This window comes from Mugil cephalus, chromosome 23 (genome assembly GCF_022458985.1).
Source record: "Mugil cephalus isolate CIBA_MC_2020 chromosome 23, CIBA_Mcephalus_1.1, whole genome shotgun sequence".
Taxonomy (NCBI): domain Eukaryota; kingdom Metazoa; phylum Chordata; class Actinopteri; order Mugiliformes; family Mugilidae; genus Mugil; species Mugil cephalus.
The window spans coordinates 3,763,666-3,784,397 of record NC_061792.1 but is presented as its reverse complement, the minus strand read 5'-3'; the positions used below and the strand labels follow the sequence as shown (position 1 = coordinate 3,784,397).

The window sequence follows — 20,732 nt, the reverse complement described above, 5'->3', positions numbered from 1 at the left end:
AGAATGACTCTGACTCTTGTTGGACTATCCGAATGTGCACTCTTCACAACTGTTAGCTAGCCATGGCCAGACAACTGTGCTGAACGTAAAAATATGAAACTAGGATGAAACAAGTGTATACTGTACAATACATACACAACTTGTGTTTTTACCTGGAGTTACCTGCTGGAATAATTTTGGAAACCAACAGAAATCCAGCAAATACTTAACAGTTAACTGAATTAGAAGTCCTAGGTTCTAGCTGTTCACTAAGCTACTGGACTCCTGCTTCAAGATCCATATAAGTGAATACAAATCATTCTTTTTGGAACAACAGGCAGCAATCCAAGGTGCCCAGGGAGCAGATTTCTAGGTCCTTGCTCAAGTCTCCTCAGCCATAGACTTTGAACCAGTGAACCCAAAGCTGCTTCTCAAACCAGTAGCCCAGCAGGAAAGTAAATAAGCATGTCTCCGTAGATGTTGAACCTTGGCTTTAAAGCTCAAAGAAAGCCGATGCTTCACCCTACTGTCGCATAAAGAAGCTATATCTTGTCACTTTGTAAGATGTACGATAAGTTCAAACACTGAAAATCTGAACTAAGCAGGAGCTAAATTTGGTGTTTTTTCCTCCCCTGTATCAGTCAAACATCACTTTGTCTGTACCCCGATACGGCAAAACTGTGTTGCCTGTCCGCTTGACATCTGTGTGTTTTTCAGGCTTGTGTTTGGAGCGGAGGAATCCTCCCGAGAATTCTCAGCGCTTTAAATTTAGTTAAAGCATAAAAGCCGTCAAAGGTGAAGATAGCATTTTCACGGTGGCGATGAAAAACGGCACATGAAATTTGGATTTAGCGCTGTCTCTTATTCCTCCACTACAATTTCAGCTATCGCCCCATGCCTCTTGTCTTTCTCCCTCTATCCTTGCAACTTGTATATCATGTGCCACAGTTCATAGCGTCGCAGACATAAAAGCCGTATCCCCAGTGCATCTCCGTCATCACATTATGAAGATTTGTATTATCTGAGGAAGCATGAGGGCTGAAAGTTTAATAATGTTTCCCAGGATTGAATTTCTTTGATGAAGGCGGTCCTTGACATTATTTTAATTGCATTATATAATTAGACTTCAAATGAGAACCTAACATATAGGAATTAATTAGATACAGTAGTATTTTTTTTGGTGCATGCAGTAAAATATGCAATAAAAATGTATAATTCTGGTGAAAGCGTATGTAAATTAGCAACAATTACAAAATGGAGCTATTTATATAGCGCACTGTAATACAAATGCAAATTGTGTCAACATGCTTGATACTAGCACTGTGAAGCTAGGGCTGGGCGATAAAGAAATTATCATTTTTTTTTTATCTAAATGGCAGCAGGGTGACACTGGAAAGTGAGGCATGTTTTCTGCTTTTTAATTGTGGTTTTGGGAGTCCTCTCTGAGGCTCTGTTGCTTGTCGTTCCTGTTGTTCCTGGCACTTTTGCAGGTTTGTCATGCTGTTAGATTCACGTTGGAAAGCACAGATGTCTGGCCCATGCCGGACTGAATGCGAAACCATTTTAACCAGATCTGAGTGAACAATAAGGATTTTGTTTGATAACATATGCAACAAAAAAAGTCTTGGGCGATCATATCCGGTTTTACGGGGGGAGGCCATGCTTAGTATGCTTAGTACAGAATAAAATCCTGGGTCTAAACACTGGTAGTGGTGATGTGGGGAAGAGGAAGATAATGTGTTCTCAACGAGAAGTGGACTCTGAGGAGCTTGATCAGGGCCCTTAATGAGTGGACGGGAGTTGGATCTTGTGGAGAAAGGTCACCGGAATTCTTACAAATGTAAAGTTTGGCAACAATGTCATGATTGGATGGCAGAGATTATGGCAAAATAGTAATGGATAGATTGGGAACTCCCATAGCCATCTGACTAGAGGAGTGACAAGCTTGGTGTGAAGAGGTGAAACCCATGATGAGTCTACACTAGCGGGAAAAGAAAACTGGCCATTTGTGTCAATACGTGATGGCTGTTATCAAAGTTGAGCAAACTTTTTTTGACATCCACTAACATGGTGATGCACCAAGCTATCGCATGTGCTTATTTCACCATTCAAAATTTGAATAGGTGGCGTATGCCAACAGGCACGTTAGCAACACTTTAATGGGGACAGCGTAGTTTGCCATGCTTGGCCATTTTGTAATTTTTCTCGCATGTATGGACACAATATCAGACATTTTGGCTAACTTGAAGCAGTCCTGGCCACTGCAGAGAACTGGCCTGTGCTTTAGACATTTGATTCAAAATCATTATTCAAAACCATACTATATCGCCCAGCCTTATGTATCAAACCATAGCTGGCTTAGCTTAGCCCTCAATGCTATCTCGACCTTTAGGGGAATTTATGCATTTTTGGTGTAGTTAAGCTACCTTTAAATCAAGAACTTAAATGTGTTGTACTGATACATTTTTTTATTACTTTGGTTCTAGTACAAATACGTCAGAATAGGCACATACATAAATATATTTCTCGTAATGTGTTCCCTACTTTTTCCCTCAGGTCTCCATCAAAGAGCATCTGAAGCAACTGACAGATGCTCACAGGGACTTTGGCCTACTGCCTGGTGAGTAAAACACACTCAACGATCCACCTGTCTGCGCACATCACACAATTTAAAGCTGACACGACGCTCAAAACGTGAACACTCCATTTGTGCTTGTGCGCGTGCGACCACCCCATCGGCAGCATCTCGCTCGGAGGCGCTCAGTAAATGATGCCTCAGTTGGAGAGCAAGGGTGACACAGCGCTCGGCCATGAGCAAGTCACTGACCAACTGAGTAAACGATACTAAGCAGAGAGTTTATAGAGACTGTGACTCATCTGGCTGTTCATTGATCTGTACAGTAGCTGTACGAACGTAACGTTGAAAAATCTAAATCTAGTCAAGAACAGAGTAAGGTAGAGTAGGCTAGAGCAGGCCCCTACAACTCAAGGAAATAAAGAAATATAGAGTAATATGTACTAGAGATCAACCGGTATGAAGTTTTTCCAACCGATTTTTGTTTACATTAGCATTGGCCGATGGCCGGTGCAGTTTTTTTTTCTGTGTGCGGATATTTATAGCTGATACTGCTTTTTCTCCCTCCATTTACATGATATAATGATGCATCATTGTGTCATGAATATCATTGTGTCATGTCCAAAAAAAAAAAAAAAAAAGGGGGTGCTCAACACGCCTATAAGTACAAGCACTTTCCAACTTCCAGCTGCACGTACTCTGTTACTGGGGGAGGGGCAATGTATGGGCTGCACGGGTCTGCAGCGTCTCCAGAAGCACAGGGCTGCCTGTGTTTGCGCCTGTCTGTAAATGTTACCAGGGGGGTATATGTATCAGTGAACGCACCCGCATATCGGCCAATACCGATACCAGTAACAAACACAAATATATTGGCTGCACGATATATTGGTCGATCTCTATTATGCCCAATATATCAGCAACTAATGGAGAGAAAGGAAAGTACAACAATAGAAGTAAAAGAAAGATGGGGAGAAGAACAACTGTCTCATCAAAAGGAAGGGAAAACATTTGGGAACCACTGTGCTACAGCGACAAACTGTACAATCAAGGCAATCCAGGTTATTATTGTGTCAGATCATTTTATTAAATGACAGTATACTAAAAAATAATTGTTAAAAAAGTGTTCACACCTGTACTTTAAGCCACCCGCTTGGGATCCTGTTGTGCTGGACAGATGTGAATGCCAGGCCTGAACCGAGCCTTAAATAGCCGTGTATTCAGTCTTCCCAAAAAGAATACAAAACTTCCCCCACGCAACATTTGACACCTTTCCTCTGAATTAGAAACCAGAGCTGACGAGTAAAAAATTTGCGTTTGCGGGTCATCTTTTTGTCCACCGGAAGCCACTAATTACATCTCATCTGCAAACCAATTAAACAGCCGCAGATAACAAAAAAAAAAAAAAGCTCACATCGCTCTCACGCTCACGGTGGTGATTAAAATTGAAGAATCATTTGGGGCTTGTTAGAAAAGCTAAAGAAAGGAACAAACAAAGAGGAGGCATGGAATAAATAGCAGCCATATGCTGCGAAGTTGCGGAACAGCGGCTACATATTGCACATTGAATTTGAAGTAAGGGACAAAAACTTGTTTGTGTTTAGAGGTCTGTCTTGGGAATTCTAATATAATAATATAATAGATCCAACGAGGCAGACAGGGAGGTGGTAATGGGTTATAATAAAGTTTACGCTGATGATGAAAGGATATTCATATATACAGTACGCAGCATGTGTTCTGGCGGTGGTCCCACAAGGCAGCGTTCTGTTAAATGCAGCAAATTTCACCTGTGAGGCACAATAACGCTTATACGGCAGGTAGTTTCAACGAAGCAACCCGATTGGTCGGAGACGCACTCCGTCTGTGCCAGCAATTCCCAGAAAGCGCAGTCTGCTTTCATGCCAAGCCTTGTGGGCATAATAAATGAGGCAGTTTGCCATATTTCATGTTTTTCTGCTGTTTTCATTATCATGTATATTACCCTGAAGGAAACTCGTGTCATTTTTGCAACTTCTGCATGCACATCTCCTCTACGGACATATTAGACCTACAGGAATAGCGCGCCAAGAGTTGAATTGGCGCCACCCACTTCTCGTCTTCTTTTCCTCCACAGGATCCGTGGAGCGTCCCTTCGAGCTGGGAATCTCCCCAAACAACGTGCCCTACTACATCAAGTGAGTACAGACCTCTGAGCCATGGGCTAGCGCATCCACTTCCCTCTTCCCTAGCTTTACACAAACTCTCATCTACCTTTTTGTCAGATGAAGCAAAATGTGCTTTGCATTGGCAACCAAACTTCTAACATCGCCTAATACACTAATGTTCCATCCAATAACATGAGAAATTACATCTATAGTAATCATACACTCAGTTGAAGGATAAATCTGGTGATATTCGAAATTTCTCTTTTTGTCAAAAAAACTCAAACCAGTGTATCTACAAATATCACCGTGCCTTTTTATTTTGATTTGGTTTCCCTGGATTTCAAAGGTCTGCACATTTTATTTGCTGGCCAGTGAAAAATATAAAACGCCACCAAATTTTTCGCTGGTATTTCATTAATTTTTCAAGTTTGCTCTTCGAGTTTCAATTTTTAAATCCAAAAACATTCTTTCATTCTGTATTCAAAAATGAAAAACAGAAAGTTAGCTTTAGCTTTAATTTTCTTTCTATGAACATGACGAAAATAAAAGTGCATAAAGTGTCAAAAAATTACATCTGAATATTCAAAGTCATGTCCGTGGTCTATCAACAGAAAGGTTATTCTTTGACTACCGGAAACAACTTCTCCTTCTTTGTCATTGTCATCTTCTTTATTCATCCAAATTATTAATTTGTTTTACTTTAGAGTCTAAAAAATGAATACCAAAAAGTGCAAAGATCATTCATCTATTTAAACTTTAAGCTAGATTTAAGTTCTCTCGGTTAAATAAAAATGTCCCTTATGCCTTTAGGTTGATTGTCCAAGTAAGGCAAAAAGAAAAACGCTAGCTTATTATCGCTTACATTTGTAAGTCTCTAATAATTTTCTGGAAAACAAATGTGTGATGTGTGTTGCTTAGCTCCACTAGCTAGTTGTAATTCTTCAGGGAATTTATTTCGTAAAAAGAAAATGAGATGCAACCAAAATGTTATTTGGTGATTTGTTATTTAGTGATTCAAGTTGGAACAATACCGTGTGGCATGTGCTGCGGTTTGATCCTAAACAGCTGCTGTCCATTCAGCCCGCATTCATTCATTCATCTTGTTTGTCACTTTGTATTTAACTTTATTTATTTGTCGGACGTCGTCGTAGTTGCCCCTTAATCTGACCGCAAGTGTACCTTTAGTCAGTTTTAGAGAATCAAAGCACAGAACAGTGTGTTAATCCTAACCAAGCAGAGCGGCTTTATAACGAGTGGTTGTAGTTCAGGCTTTTCCCAGCTATGGATTTCATTATTAAGCATGTTTTAACCGATACAAAGAAAAAATACTTCTGCGCGTCATTGGACAGTTTTACAACCAATGGTTTCTTAACCACAGTGCTCAGATGACGTGTATAACTAGATCACTGTTAATTCTTCTGTCCATCACCACATAAAGCCCATCCAAAAGATTTGATTGACCTGGCAGACCTGCGTCTGAATGTAATCAGTTCCCAACATAGCGACATCAAATCAATAGCCTACGTCTAATGGTGCCTTCCATTTGTACTCAGAAGTCGGAATTTGTGAGTTCTGAGATGGAATCTTCAATTAGAACGCCACCTGAAGGCGGACTTTCTACTCAGAAAGTCGTAGTATCCTCACCACCCCCGAGTTGAGTTACCAAGATGGCTGCCCCATGTGTAAACAGTAGTTAAGAGCTCCTGTAATGTTCCATTTATTAGTACTTCTGATGAGTACATACAGTATTTTTTGACATATGGCAAAATATTGTTACAGTGTAATTTAAGTTTTTCATGTGTTATGTGGGAACTATGAGTCCATGTCGCACTAACAACGGCTAAAAGAAATAGCCTAATAAAACCAAAACAGTGCGAAACAGTATTGTGGTAAACTGTGATTAATAATAGTGTATTTTTTTTCTATGTGTACATTAAACAATTAAAACTTCTGAATATTTTTTAAAATTTCTGCCTCATGTAAATTTCGTCACTGTAAATAATACTAGTAAAAAATGCTTAAGAGTTGGTTCGAGTTATCTGTTCAATTTACAATCTGTGTAGCTGTGTAGTAAAAAAAAAACTTGAACACGAGTTATATTCGGTAAAGGTAAGCGCATTCATGAACACGGCCATCTAGTTTTCCGCCTTCTATAACTGGAACGCCGATAACTCAGGGTGTGACGTCATTCTCAATACCGAATTCCGCTCTCCGAGGTAAATGGAATGTACCATAAGTTCAGGCCAACAGGAGAGAGTTTTGGTTTGATCAGTGGTGTTTCATCCTTCGGTTCTCGAAGGAATAAGCTTGTTTTCCATTAGCTAACAGCTGTATGGCAAAGATAACACTGCAGAATTGGCAGACAGTTTGAAGCTCAGGGCCCATTCAAACCTTGCATTAAGAATCAATCAAGTAAAAGACGGGGGGATGCATTGAGATCACATTTGAGAGAACCATGTGTGGTTAAGCTACATATTTCGTCAGTTGCCAACATCTTTATTGACCTTTATTAACGGAGATTACGGTACTTATGGCAACTTCCAGAGTTGTAGTTATAGCTGTGTAGCCCATAATATTCTACTGTGCTCTTGATGATGTCAGATTTATTTTCATACAAGGCGCAAAACTAAGATTGGAACTGGAGACGTATTTGGAGATGCATGTTAATGCCAGGTCTGAACACGCAAACTTAAATAAAGCTGGTCACTTGGGATCGGCTAGCCCAGATCGGATCTTAATACAAAGTCTGACATGGCCCGTAATTCTCCTGGTCTTCTTGGATTTTAAAGGAACCAGTGTTCAATGCCCCTTTAACAGCTTTATAAACTAAAAGCATGCATTAAAAAATGTGTTCAAGCTTACATTAAAAAGTCCTACAGCAATATATCCAAGCTAATGCTATTGCCAGATAATGGGGAAGATTTGTAAGGCACTGCTTAATAGAACAAAATAAAAAGAAGAAGTGGTGTCCTGAAGGCAGTTTAATCCCTGGTTGTGCTGCAGTGCTCTGCTGAATGCTGGGAGACTGTTTACCACTCATCAGCATACAGCAGAAGTTTGGAGGTGGTGGTGCGTTAGCGCGGTGGTAAGCGCAGTCTCGCAACTTGTGCCTCGCCGCTGCAGGGTGCTCCGTTGCTGAGTTGGTATGGCCAGGAAATTTCAAGGAGCTAAAGATGAAAAACAGGTTTGACGGAGAGAGGCAAGGGGAAATTTGGCCGCACTTCAATCCCTGCAGACCTGGTACAAAGTGATCTTGCTTGGCCAAGCATTGTTCAGACACCCTGAACCTGATTTGTTATTCTATTTGATAAGCCCGTGCGAACTTAGTTCTAAATGTTGCAAATGTCAGAGCAAACGGATAAGTTTGCATGGCGTACGGTGCAAAAACAGACGATTGCGGTGTTGCAGCAGCGGAGAGTTTGAAGACGGTGCGCACTGCCGAACTTGTCGTCAGTGCATTTTTTGAATTACTGTAACTCACAATGGTTTGCGCTATTGACAAAATTCAAAGTGTGGCTGAACGCTGAACATCTCAAGGGTATAACTAACTTTGTTTTTACCAACAAATTCCTGCAAAAATCTATCTTTTCCTAGGTCTCCCTGGTCTTATATTGCCCCCCAACCTGCTGCGTGTCATCATTAAAGCGCAACTTCCCAGTATTCTGGCACACTTTGAATTTTGTCCATTGTAGAGTTACGCTAATTCAAATACTGCAAGATTTTTTTTCATTCGTGGACGGATATTTAGGTCCTAAAGGATTAAAGATGTTAGGTTTGTGTTGAGATTGTCATAATGCCACCTTATGCACGATTCTGAAAGAAACCACAGCTGCTAACAGCCTTCACCTGCAGCTCTTCATCCAACAGCTCAATGTGGCTGCTTCCATTAACTGAATATTCATCTTGCGAAAAATTTTTGTCAACGGCCAAATATGGTACCTTGTTGACGCGTTTCTTTCGAAATTTTAAAGGCTTTGACCACGCCCCCGTCGCCATAGTCGCCCACTTCACCGGCTGAGCCAGGGCATCCATTTAGAACAATTAGCAGACAGTTTTACTGGAAGCATTTGCCCTTTATTGGGAGTTAATGGACACCCTCCTGCCTGTCAGAATCAAGTATTCACCCTAACAATGTCAGAGTGAGAGAAACACTCGGGTTTGTCTCGAGTGTGTCATGATCGGCTCGTGAGTGCGTGCAGTAACTGGCCGTTTAATGTGCAATTAACCCGGAATACATGCTTGAGAAAGGAGCACGTTGGTGGAGGTGGAGGTGGAGGAGAAAGACAAGTGACAGATTCTCCTCTCCACATGCAGAGAAAAGGCTGGACCTGACCTGACGGCGGACACACTGTGAGTGCCAGCTGATCACACACACACACATCTGTGCTATACACACATGGGAATTGATTGAAAAATGTTGTTTATAACCGGTGCGCGACGGACTACTCGCTTGACAACACCCACACTGTGTCTAACACACACGAGCGCACCGTAAGGCACATTCAGGACACGACAGTGCAACAGCATATGGCCGGCCGGCTGCTTCGCCGGCACCGTCGTTACAGCACTCGCAACAGTCCCGCCACCCTTCCCCTGCGAAGGTGCCTTGGAACCACCTTCTCCAGGAATTGTTGCATGCCTCATTCTCTCACCCTCGCCCATTAACGCTCAGGTGTTAAATACACACCGCTGCCGTGGCAGGGTGAGACCTGCATATAAATTACGGGCTGATTTCGCTGCGCCGCTGGTGCAACGTAGCCCTACATTTCTCACGCCTCGAGCACTGATTCCCAAAGCAAAGAGAACCCCCTGCCTCCCTCCTCTTCCTCCACAATCCCTCCCCCTTTCTATCTCCTCTCCTGTGTGCCATGTAAAAGCAAAAAGCACACTTTGGTGTCTTTTTCCCCCCACCCTCCTTTCCTTTTTTTTGTCTCATCCTCTTTTCTTATCTTTTTCTTCCCTGACCCTCTTTTGTTCTCTCTCTCCCTCCGTGGCCTTGAATATGGAAATGTGTCCATGAAAAGCAGACTCTCTCTCTCCCTCTCCCTCTCTCTCTCTCTCTCTCTGTGGTGAGAGAGGTGAAAAACCTCCACTGATGGTGTGGAGGCTCCTTTGCTTTCAGAAACAGCAGGGTGGGGGGAAGGGAGGCAGAGGTAGGGAGCCTGAGCTCCTCCTCCTCTTCTAGCTGAGCTGCTAAGTTTCCTGGAGACTGGCAGGAGTAGATGGGAAACATGCAGAATTTTCAAAATAAAAGCATGTATGGTTCAGGCCACACTGCGTTACCATACCAACTTTCATTGCTTTTATCTACCCGTTTTGTCATAAAATTCCAGGGTTGGGTTAACTTACTTGAGGGCATTGGAAAAAAATGAGCAGTAGACCCTAACCCTAACCCTATCCCTAAGGACTCTTATGGCCCTTGCATTAAGTTAAAATGTAGACCTCCCCTCTGGTGACGACAGGTCTTCAAACCAATTGGAAGGTTAATTATACTCTTTGCTTAGTTCACAGGAATTCCCAGACACAAGGTCCGTGATAGAGAACTCTTGTCCCACTTTCGGACCAGACAGTTCTGTAACTTTCCGAGGGTGACTACCCACTGGGGAAGGTAGTTCATTTTCGGGACGCCAATAGGAATGCTGATTTAGCTACATCCCTTGGTTCTGTGCAACACCAACGTCTGAATGTGTCTCCTTGTTGGATTTGCTCCGGGGCCATTAAGAGCTGTTGATTGCACAGCTGTAGGCGAGTGATCGCTTGGACTGCAAAATTACATTCGCCAAGGGTATGTACACCGAAATCCAGGCCTTTTGCCGCACACTTAAAGCAGGCTTAGGCTGGGTTAATCATTCTCTTTTACTGCATTGTGGAAACAAAGGTTTACGAAAGGTGCAGGAAGTTCTTGCGATCCGAAAGCCTTTTCGGGTGTCCTACGTGTTCATAGCATATCACATAATGTCTTGTTTTTAGGTATATGGCATGAAAGATATGCTGTTCAACATTAACAAGCTTCACCTAGCACAGCCCAGGAATGGGACATTGTGGATAATGGACAAGGTAGTTAAACAATTGGCAAGGGTCCTACAAAAAGTCAGAATATAATAATTAGCCCTTAAAATGGAACGCAGGCTTTACAGGAAGTCAGTTTTAATAAGAAACAGTTGGGATGCTATATTTAGCCACATCTTGTATTTAACATTCTTGGTAAATGGTCTTGTATTTATAGGGCAATTTTCTTCCTGTTGGTCCTCAAACAATTGGGGTAATCCAAACTCAAGTGACCAGGTTTAAGTACCTTCGGCCACACCTGGCATTAAAGTGTGTCTCCACACGCATCCCTAGGCAGCGCTACTGATGGTAAATAGTTTTGTATTCATTGAGCGCTTTTCTACCTAATCAAAGTGCTTTTTTTGTCACACTGATACATCTACCACTAGTAGAATAGCTAATTTGCTAACGAAAGATGAGTTTGTTGTTAGTGCGCAGTAATTGGCCCAGGTGAAAGTTCTCATTTGATGGGTTAGAGATATTAATCTGGCGCCAGCAATTACTGTCTAAAACCGAAAAAGATCATTATATATATATATTACTTGTACGTTTTACTGCACTTCCTCAGAAAGTTCCAGGAACTATGAAAAATACTCCAGGAACTACGTAGACATTCTTGTAGTGTGAAAGTGTCATTAGTGAGTGTTTTGTGTTCCCAAATCAAAGTGCAGGCCTTTTCAGATCCTGTGGCCTGTTTGAATGACTTCTTTCCTTCAATTTGCCTGCATCAGTGTGTGAAGTGAATGTGGCCTATAATGCAAATCTGTTATTCCGGCTTGAAGTGGCATTCTTAGCCTCTCAGCCTTAGATTTCATGCACAGTTTAATAACATATTTAGTCAATAATCGGTGACAATCGTGATGGTAGATTCGATTTTACTGCTTTTAAAAGAGTTGGGGAAAAATGACCATCGAGGGAGCAGGCGTATTTACAACCTCCCTAAGCTGAAGGCATCAACATTATTTTCTTTCTCCTTTCATACAGTTCCACATTGATTATTGCAGCAGCCGTGGGTTGTGAAAACAACAACAAAGAATTCACCAAAGGCCGTAAAGAAAAACGTGTGAGGAATTAATTGGTCCCATTTCAATCCGTCGCCTCATTCTAAAAAAAAAAGAACAGAACTAATGGAGAAGAAATTCAGAATTCGAAGTATCAGGTTGAGGTTGGGTTTTTGTAAAGGTAATAAATGATGTATAACAGATAATAAAACCTCTGTACGTGTCTGTGAAATCTACAATATAAATATACAGTAGTACTTAAGATGACGAGATTTGTCCACTGTTTTAGTAAGTGGACAGAGCACTGCACCGATCAGAGACCCAGCCTTCTTAACCAGTTTGTCCAGTCTCTTAGAAGTTCCTATGGGTCATGTTGTCACCCCCAACAGACCGCATAACAAGGTAGAACATGGTAGAACATGTGTACACATTGAAGGACCTAAGCCTCCGAAGGAAGAAGAGTCGGATCTGTCCCTTTCTGTACGTGCTGTGGTTTGTTGTTGAGGTGCACCCCTAAGAACTTAAAGGTTTGCCACCCTTCAATGTCCTCCCCTCTGACGCTGACTGACAGGGCTGGTGCTTAGACCTTCTAAAGTCCATTTTCTTGGTCTTGGAGGTATTCAGAAGAAGGTAGTTCTTGGTGCCCCATGTGAATTTGACTTGGTCATTTTAATTTTTTTGCGTGTAGGCCCGTAATTGTACAGAAAACACTTAAATAAGCATAAAAATAAAACTGTACTGCATAAATTAGACTTTAAGAAATAAAGAGACTGGAAAAAGTAAAGGGCAAGAGCAGATAGGGTTGTACAGTGGTTGACACCCCTGAGCTAGGGCATTGACAAAGATACATTCTTACAGTGGCTTTAACGGCCGAAGCTTTTATTTTGAACCGATAAGCGGAAGTGGGCTTGGTTGTGTTCCTTTCGGGATTGATCGTCGTGTCTCTCCGGTCAGTCAGCCTCTGCAAACCCATCGGAACACACACCGACACAACACACACACACATACACACACACACACACACACATACACACAAGTCTCCACACACACAATCTCTCTCTGGTTGGAGGACGCTTCACCCGGACCGCGGAGGGGGTCGGCACATCGCCTGGGTCGCACACCGGGACATCGGTTCATTTCCACCGGACTCGGGGGAAGGGCTCTGATCAGCCGGGCGATGCGGGAGCAGCTTCGAAAGTGAGTGTCCGAGAAATAATGAGGAAATCGTGCTCGGGCCGTAGCGCAGCGAACGCGGGCGGACGCGTCGGCGAGCGAGCGGGATGAGGCGGCGGGGGCGAGCTGGGGGCGCACGGATCACACATCATTCCGACCCGTGGCGCGGAAAATCCGCATGCGATCTGAAAACGCTGAAAGGGGGGCTTTCACGTTGCATCCGTTCCCGGTTGTTGCGTGCAGCTGTTTTCAAGGCTGCAGAGGGAACGGATGTGCGCGAAACCCTTTTTCATTTGTGGCCCCTTTTCGTTCCTTTTTTAAAGCAGCCTTTAAGTTTGCAGTGTTGTGATTGGAGCTGGGGAACGGGATGTTTTCAGTAAAAAAAAAAAAAAAAAAAAAAAAAAAGAGGGGGAGGAAATTGCTCTGTAGGTTTGCAATTAAACCCTAAACACTCTGGTTGCTGGTGGCAGCGTCTGTCGATCGTAGGTCTCAGCCGCGGGGAACCGAGCGAGGTGCGCGGCCAAGTGGTCCTCCCCGAGCCCCGCCGGTCCCCCACTTCTCGGATCGACGCGCGTTTTGAGCCAGTTTTTCAAGCCCACTCCGCCGTCTCTCTGGCGAGCTGCTGCCATGTTGAAACGACAGAGGGGTGGAAACGGAAAGATTTCAACAAAAAAAAAACGCTCGGAGCGGACGCGCGTTTGCCCGTCGGAAATCTCGCCCGATCCGTGTGCGTTTGTGTGAATCGACCGTGCGTTTTTTTTCTTCCTTCCTTTCCCTTTCTTTTGCACTGGAAGAGGCGAATGTGTCACTGTGTTGCATTCCTTCACACTCAAACGCGCACACGGAGGTGCAAACACAATCGCCCTCCAGTGCCAGCGAGGCTGCCCGTGTCTGGATCCGTGCGTTTTTTTTTTGTTGTTTTTTTTTTCACCCCCACTCCCCCCGTGCACGGTGTGCTGCATTGCTCTGGTTTTCGCCTCCTCCTAGGACGCGAGGCCTCAAAATTAAGCGATGCTCCGTTTATTTTATTTTATTTTATTTTATTTTATTTTATTTTATTTTATTTTATTTTTGCACAAGTGCGCAGAGATAGCCCCTTGCACGCACGGACATCTATCTCTACGGATCCGCGTTGAAACGAGAGCAGGGGATGCGGGGCTGGCTGGCTGGTGCAGATTTTTTTGGCACCGATGTGATTGCAGGTGTGTGTGTGTGTGTGTGTGTGCACCGAGCTGACAAAACCGCACACTCAAATTCAACTCGGGTGGCTGCATGGCTCGCAGACATGCTCAGGCAGGATTGTCGGGGCTCTATGTGTGTGCTTGCCTTTGTGTGCTCTGTAGATGATTATCAACCACAAACCCCGATTCATCCTAATCTCCTCTTTTGTGTGTGTGTGTGTTTGTGCAAATGTATGCCTCCAGGGACAGCGATGGAAGAAACCTCCCCAAATGAAAGTGCAGGCGTTTTCAGCTCCAGTTTCCTGTTAGAATGACTTGAGGTGTTGAAGTTGCCCCAAAATTACAATGAGATATTTCTGCATCAATGTGGCCTGTAATGCAAATCGGGTAAAAAAAAAATAAAAAAATGTGGGGCGATAGCTGTCCAATTAGTCTTAAGATGAGACTTAATACTTCAAACGTAGCAGCACAAGCCCCAAAATGTAAAAAGAAAAAAAAGAGCAGGAGAAAAATGAAAACAAGCCTCTTCAGAGTGAGAGAAAATAGCTCCTTCTGTTTCCCCCCTCTGCCAGACCTTCTGGGGGAGCTGGTGAATCCCATATTTCATGTTTGAAACTAGGTACGCATTCGTCTGCTCGTGTTCGAAAGCGGGGCCGTAGACTCCGTGTACAGTTTAATGAAGCATTTAGTCACTAATCGGCGACAATCGTGATGGCAGTTTCGATTTTAACCGCTTTTAAAAGAGCTGAGGGGTGGGGGTGAAAATGACCGTCGACGGAGCAGGCATATTTACAACCTCCGTAGGCCCAAAGCATCAACATTATTTTCTTTCTCCTTTCATACGATTCCAAATTGATTATTGCAGCAGCTGTGGGCTCTGAGTAAAACAAAGAATTCACGTAAGGCCGTGGAGAAAAATGTGTGAGGAAAGAATTCATTCCATTTCATTCAAGTCCCCTCATTGTAAAAACTGAATAGAACCAATGTGGCAAGCATGATGGCAACCTAGCTTAAAGCACCATTTCAGTTCCATATTTTAAAGATAAAAACACCTCTGCACACCGTTGGATAATTCTACAACCAATTGGAGGGATTTTGTTGTAAATAAACCAAAATCTGCAGTGCTACGGAAACAATGCGGACAACTACACAGAAATGTAACTAAGCATACGCAAGAGCCGTGATTGGACCGTTTGGTAGTAGCTTCTGCTTTACTATTTCCAGCTGGTTCTTCATCTCCATCTCCAATTTTCGAATTGATTGTTTTGGAAATTTGCAGAAAGTTTCAGTTGCCATTTTTGAAAGTGAAGCAGAAAGTGAAAGCAAAAATGAATGAATGCGTTGTTACAGAGCGAGCCAGACTGATGAAGTATTAATGACTCACATTGGTTGCGTGCGTAGGTTACGGCGTCATAAAAGTGCCCTTATTTTGCCCGGCAGGAAGTATGGGGTGATTCCAGACCAGTGGCGCTAAGGTTTCTTGGGTCAGGGAAGTCGGGATGGCTTCCAGGCTAGTGTGATGACCCAATGTTTTGTCCACATTCAGTATGATTACTAGTGGCCAGCTCAAGTTATTCCTTTGCCGGCAGCTGATTTCATCAAAATGACACTTGTGACAGCGGCGTGAGTAGCTGACTGTAATCCTTTCCGATTGAAGATTTACACTCGGCTGTACAGATGTGATGCGTTTCTGTTGTTTTTAAATGCCCCGTCAAATATAATCCAAAGAGAATTAGTGTTGGAGAGCCCTTTAATATATTTTGTTCTTGTTGCTGTTAACCAGCTAAATAATAAATGAATCAAAACAAGAATTAAGAAATTAAATTATTGAATACGAGCACGCTGCGTGTGATTCTGTCTTTAAAAATGTATGGGCAGGCAGATAATTATTGATGCGATCGTGTTGATGTGTAAGGAGTTGGAGTTTTTGGACCTTCATTACCAGAGATCTTTGAAATCATGGTGTGTATTGTATGCTTTGCACAGCAGACCAAAGGTACACAAATAAATGGTTAATATCTTGACGCTGATCTTCCAAATATGTATCAGCTCCTAAAATTATGTGGTTCTAAAACAACAGTAGTGATTCATTCATGACGGCAGCCTTTTTAATATTCTATCGTTCTCCCTCTGATGATGTCTGGGTTTATATTCATAGGGAGCCTAAAACTGAGATTGGACCTTAAGTACTGGCTTAGGACGCATGTGGTGACTCATTGTCAGGCTGGTCACTTGTGATCATATTCCAGACTGGATGTTAAAGGGCGACATTGACATGCCTGATGACATTTCCTAGCATTTGAAAGTCCTTATATAATACTAGCATGCGCCTCAGCTAACTAGCTAAACTGAAGAATTTCTTTTTGACATCTTGAGTGTGGTGTATCGAACGCGATAGAAACCCTTGGCATCGCCAGTCTGGTGATGACCTCTTCCTTGAACAGCAGGTCAGGGATGTGTGCTTGCTTTACAATTGTTTTATAATTTATGCAACCTTTTTCGTGAACTACATGAAAGCTAACTGGTGAAACGAACACATACGTTTACTTGATGCTTTGCTGAGTTTGTTTTGATTGCCCAGGTTTGCTGGTCATGTGAACATTTCTTACCAGTTAAAGTGTGCGCCCACCTTTTTCTCTCTCTCTCTCTATATATATATATATATATATATATATTTGTGTATGAAATAAGTCAGTAATGGCAAAGATATAACAATTAAACATTAACATTTATAATCTGTTCTTAAGGGCAAGTGGAACTAGGACACAGACGGAAAGTAATAAGGTTAAATCATTTACATGGCACAGTTTTTCTCTTACTAAAATGTTACCTACCTCTGCAGCTGATTGAACTTTCACTTGCATTTGGCCTCTTTAATGTTGGATTGAGGTGTTTACACGGAGCACTTGAGTTCTGTTTGAATATTATGCTCTGTGCAAACATTCATTCATTGAATAAATGGAACATATGGTTTAGGGCACGTGACTAGTGATAATGTACATATGTTATCCACATAGATATGTTTGATCAATGAGATTAGTGCAAACTGTCCTCAGAAACCCAAGGAAGGTGATGGTCAAATTTCTTTTTGCCTGGCCAACTGTCCAATGACTTACGTTGTTCAGGTTCTGTCAGATATGATTATTCAGTTGACATGTTACAAGACATGTTACATGCCTTCCACTTTCATTGCATTTAGACCTCTGTTTTTACCATTTATGATAACCCACAAAGCTCTGTCAGTTTGCACGAGGATCAGGCTTTGAGGACAGTGTTGTCTTTAGACCATGTCGGTGCTGCTTTTGTGGTATTGTTTGGTCTTGCTGGAATTTAAATCTTCTCCCAAGGCGTTGCTCCCTTGCTGATTTAATCAGATTTTCTTTGAGGATGTCCATATGTTTAGCTGCATTAATTTTACCCTCTGCCATTATAAGCTGTGCAGGGTCTGCTGTCGAGAAGCATCCATCAAAAGCATGATGCTGCGACCACCATGCTTTGTGGTGGTGGTGGCGGGTGGTGGGGTGTTTGCACAGTGTTTGGCTGAAAGTATACTTTAATTTTTGTAAATTCTACGGCCATTGTTCTATAGCTACTTTAACCTATGCAAAATAGTAATGAACTCTTTCATTTTATAAGTGACAAATGTTTCGGATTCACTGTGTTTTAACCCTCAGGTTTCGTCCAAACCTGGAGGTTCTCTCACACAAACAGCCAAATCTAATATCCAGATGATTAACATGATTTTCCTGTGTTTTGGCCTTGACTGAAGGCCGTTGTCTGAGCTCATTCACTTCCCCTGTGTGGAGGAAACATTCTGTCGGGGCTCGGTCTCTATGAGATGCGGAGGAAGATGATGCCGTAGCCCATAAACCACCTTTAATCATTCATCCGAGGACCATAATCGACTGCAGTAAGAAGTGACACGTGTCTCCTTGCTGATCCATTATTTTCAAATGCCTGACACTTGCCGCACTAAGCTTCTCAGCGGCCTCTTAATTACAATATTGTGCTTTCACATGTGTGGGTGTGCACGTCATTGTGTGACAATACTTGGGGTGTGTCATTGTTATAGATTGACTCGCATTGTATGTTTCCTAGAAAAACTGGTCTATATTGTAGAAGTAATTAGATCAGACATTTTTTTCAATATCAGTAGTAACCCTAGAAGGTTTCGCATGAACAGGAATAGGACATTTTTCAGAATGTAAATAAACACCAAAAATGCAGGTGCAGATAGTTCAAGGTCTTGAAATGTAGTGATACTTAAGGTATGGTGAGATGGGTTGTATATAGAATCTTATACTGCGAGAGGTTGGGTTGTCGTGGTTTGCTCATTGGACGTAATCCCTAGGGTTTGGTCCCAGGTGATCCTCAAGGAGTCCAGAATAGTTGGGTTTATCTTGAAAGCATCGTTGTATACGACTGAAATGAAACGGTTTAGCCTGATTTAGTCGATTAGCACTGTGTTAGCTAGGTCTGATTCAGTGTTGGGCTTTTATTGTGCTTCACATGTGGATTAGGTTATGGAAGAGCTCAGGGAGGGTCATTACAAATGCTATGTCCAACAATGGTCTGATGTACACCTTTTTTCTTTTCACTTGTACTGCACATCAACCAAACCCTACCCTAGGGCATTGCCAAAACCCGAAACCCCAAGAAACACTGCACCACTGGCTTCCATCTCAGTTTGTCGTGGTGAATCAAGGGTGTTGTCAATTTTACTGAGCTCGCCCTCGGGCAAGGCAGCAAAGTCCCCACTACTCCTGCATTAGTTTATCTTTTGACAATTTACGATGTGTTATCAACTCTACAGCTTGTCCTAGGGCCGTGATACTCTTTCAAGGGGGTGGCGGTGTCAGTTTTCATGTAGCAGGGTCGAATCTAGGCAGACTTGGCACCCGCAGTCTACCACTCTTGGAGGTCTTCTACCGCATTGTGGTAGTACTGCAGTTTTGGATTTCGCAGATTGGATTTCATGGTGATTCGTCATGTTGATTGAACCTCCGATTTCAAACCCTTAGTTGCTTTGCTGTAAGAGCCAGTGATTGTTGTGGTTGGTGGATGTGCATAAGGACTCAGAACTTCATTAATCCAAAGTGAAATTCTCATGCCGGAGAATGCTTAAAAAGCAAATTACACTACAGTGGGAGTCAAGCAAAATGATATGAAGGACGTTGTGCAAAATTCAGTTTGACAGTGTTGAATGTAGGGATTCGTGTGAGCTACAGATAACTTGGAGTGATGGCAAGGTTACCTCATCACTTTGCAGTCGGTTGAGTTTTAGAAATGTCCTCTTGGTTGCTAATTGTGCCTGTATTCCAGGTTCCTTGGTTTGGCAATAGATCTTGATGATTACAAAGAATGTTTTCTTGTCAATCCCTATGACATAGTGAAGAATATACTCTACTGAAAGCGAATCCAATCCACATTAACAACCTAGCACTAAATTTGTAACTCTCTGACAATCTTTAAAACCAGACTCAAAACATATCTTTTTTTAAAACCTCTTACTCCATTTAAATGTGTTTATCCTGTTTTTATTTTGATATAACTCTAATTGTGCTGTGCCTAGCCCGCTGACTAAAACAGAGTTGTCATAATAATAGGGTAATTGTGTTGGTACAACAATAGCCTCGCAGAAAGATGAGCTTCCCTGCCTGCAAATCCTTTTTTTGGAAAGTTAGTCAGGAACCCCAACACAGATCGACTCAAATCGGTCCGTTCAAACCCTATGCGGTTATGCATGCTCCTCACCAGCTGACATAAACTGCTACAAGTTACCTTACTTCCTCAAGGACATCATGATCTTCAACAGCTCGCGGGCAGAAAGCCCTGAAGTGTTGCGGATGAAAGCAGCTGCTGTTACGAAAACCATTTGTCCGAGCAGTTCCGAGCAGCACGCCGATGATGAGCTTGAACGACTGAACTCCCGTATGTACAGACTCTGAGTGTCGAGGATATGTAAGTAGCTCTCAACCACTGGACCCCTTTCCTCGTTATCTGAAGTGGGAATGTGGGATCGAGGAAAGGGGAGAGGATAAACAAGGGCAGTGCGGGGTATGGATTATTATTTGCACATGCTTTTCAGGCAAAGGTTAACTGCGGGTGTTCTTGCCTGCGACCACCTCGACAGGTGTCCTTTCAAGTAGCCGGGCAGGGTTGAATTTGCCGAATGACTCCTCTTGCCTAAATTCTAAACCAGCAAAATGTTTTTTTTTATGTGTGTGTGTGTGTGTGTGTGTGTGTATGTGTGTGTGTGTGTTTGACTGCTGCTTATTGGCTCTGTTTTGTGCCTTAGAATTTTTTGTTTGGTGCAGTTTTTCCTTTTGTTCACACTGAGCTGCACCACCCACTGCGTTGAGTGCTCACCACCTTTGTACACCTACTATTCATGCGAGCCTGATCTCAAACACAAACACCTGTACTGAAGGAAATAGCAAGATTTTTTTTTTTTAATTCTTTTATCCAGACTGCTCTCAAGTTTCAGTTCTCATTTCACTTAATATCAAATGCATTTAATGTTTTTTTTCTAGAAGTCACTGAGTAGGCATTTAAATGTTCTATATCCTGGACGTAGTGATTGACACATCCTCATTTCCAGGAATTCTGGCGCCCAAGTTATTTATTATCCATC

At 42.6% G+C, this 20,732-nt stretch overlaps 1 protein-coding gene across 11 annotated transcripts in view; it reads left to right on the top strand.

Moving 5' to 3' along the window:
* dmd (dystrophin) overlaps positions 1–20,732 on the top strand; it is a 281,198-nt gene that overhangs the window by 232,222 nt on the left and 28,244 nt on the right. For 8 of the 11 annotated variants that reach the window (XM_047576965.1, XM_047576970.1, XM_047576964.1 and 5 more), the window contains 3 exons: positions 2,536–2,599; positions 4,665–4,725; positions 9,010–9,045. In XM_047576965.1, coding sequence (XP_047432921.1) covers positions 2,536–2,599; positions 4,665–4,725; positions 9,010–9,045 — 161 coding nt within the window. The remainder of the gene's footprint in view (positions 1–2,535; positions 2,600–4,664; positions 4,726–9,009; positions 9,046–20,732) is intronic. The other 3 variants (XM_047576967.1, XM_047576968.1, XM_047576963.1) reach the window with 1 other exon arrangement.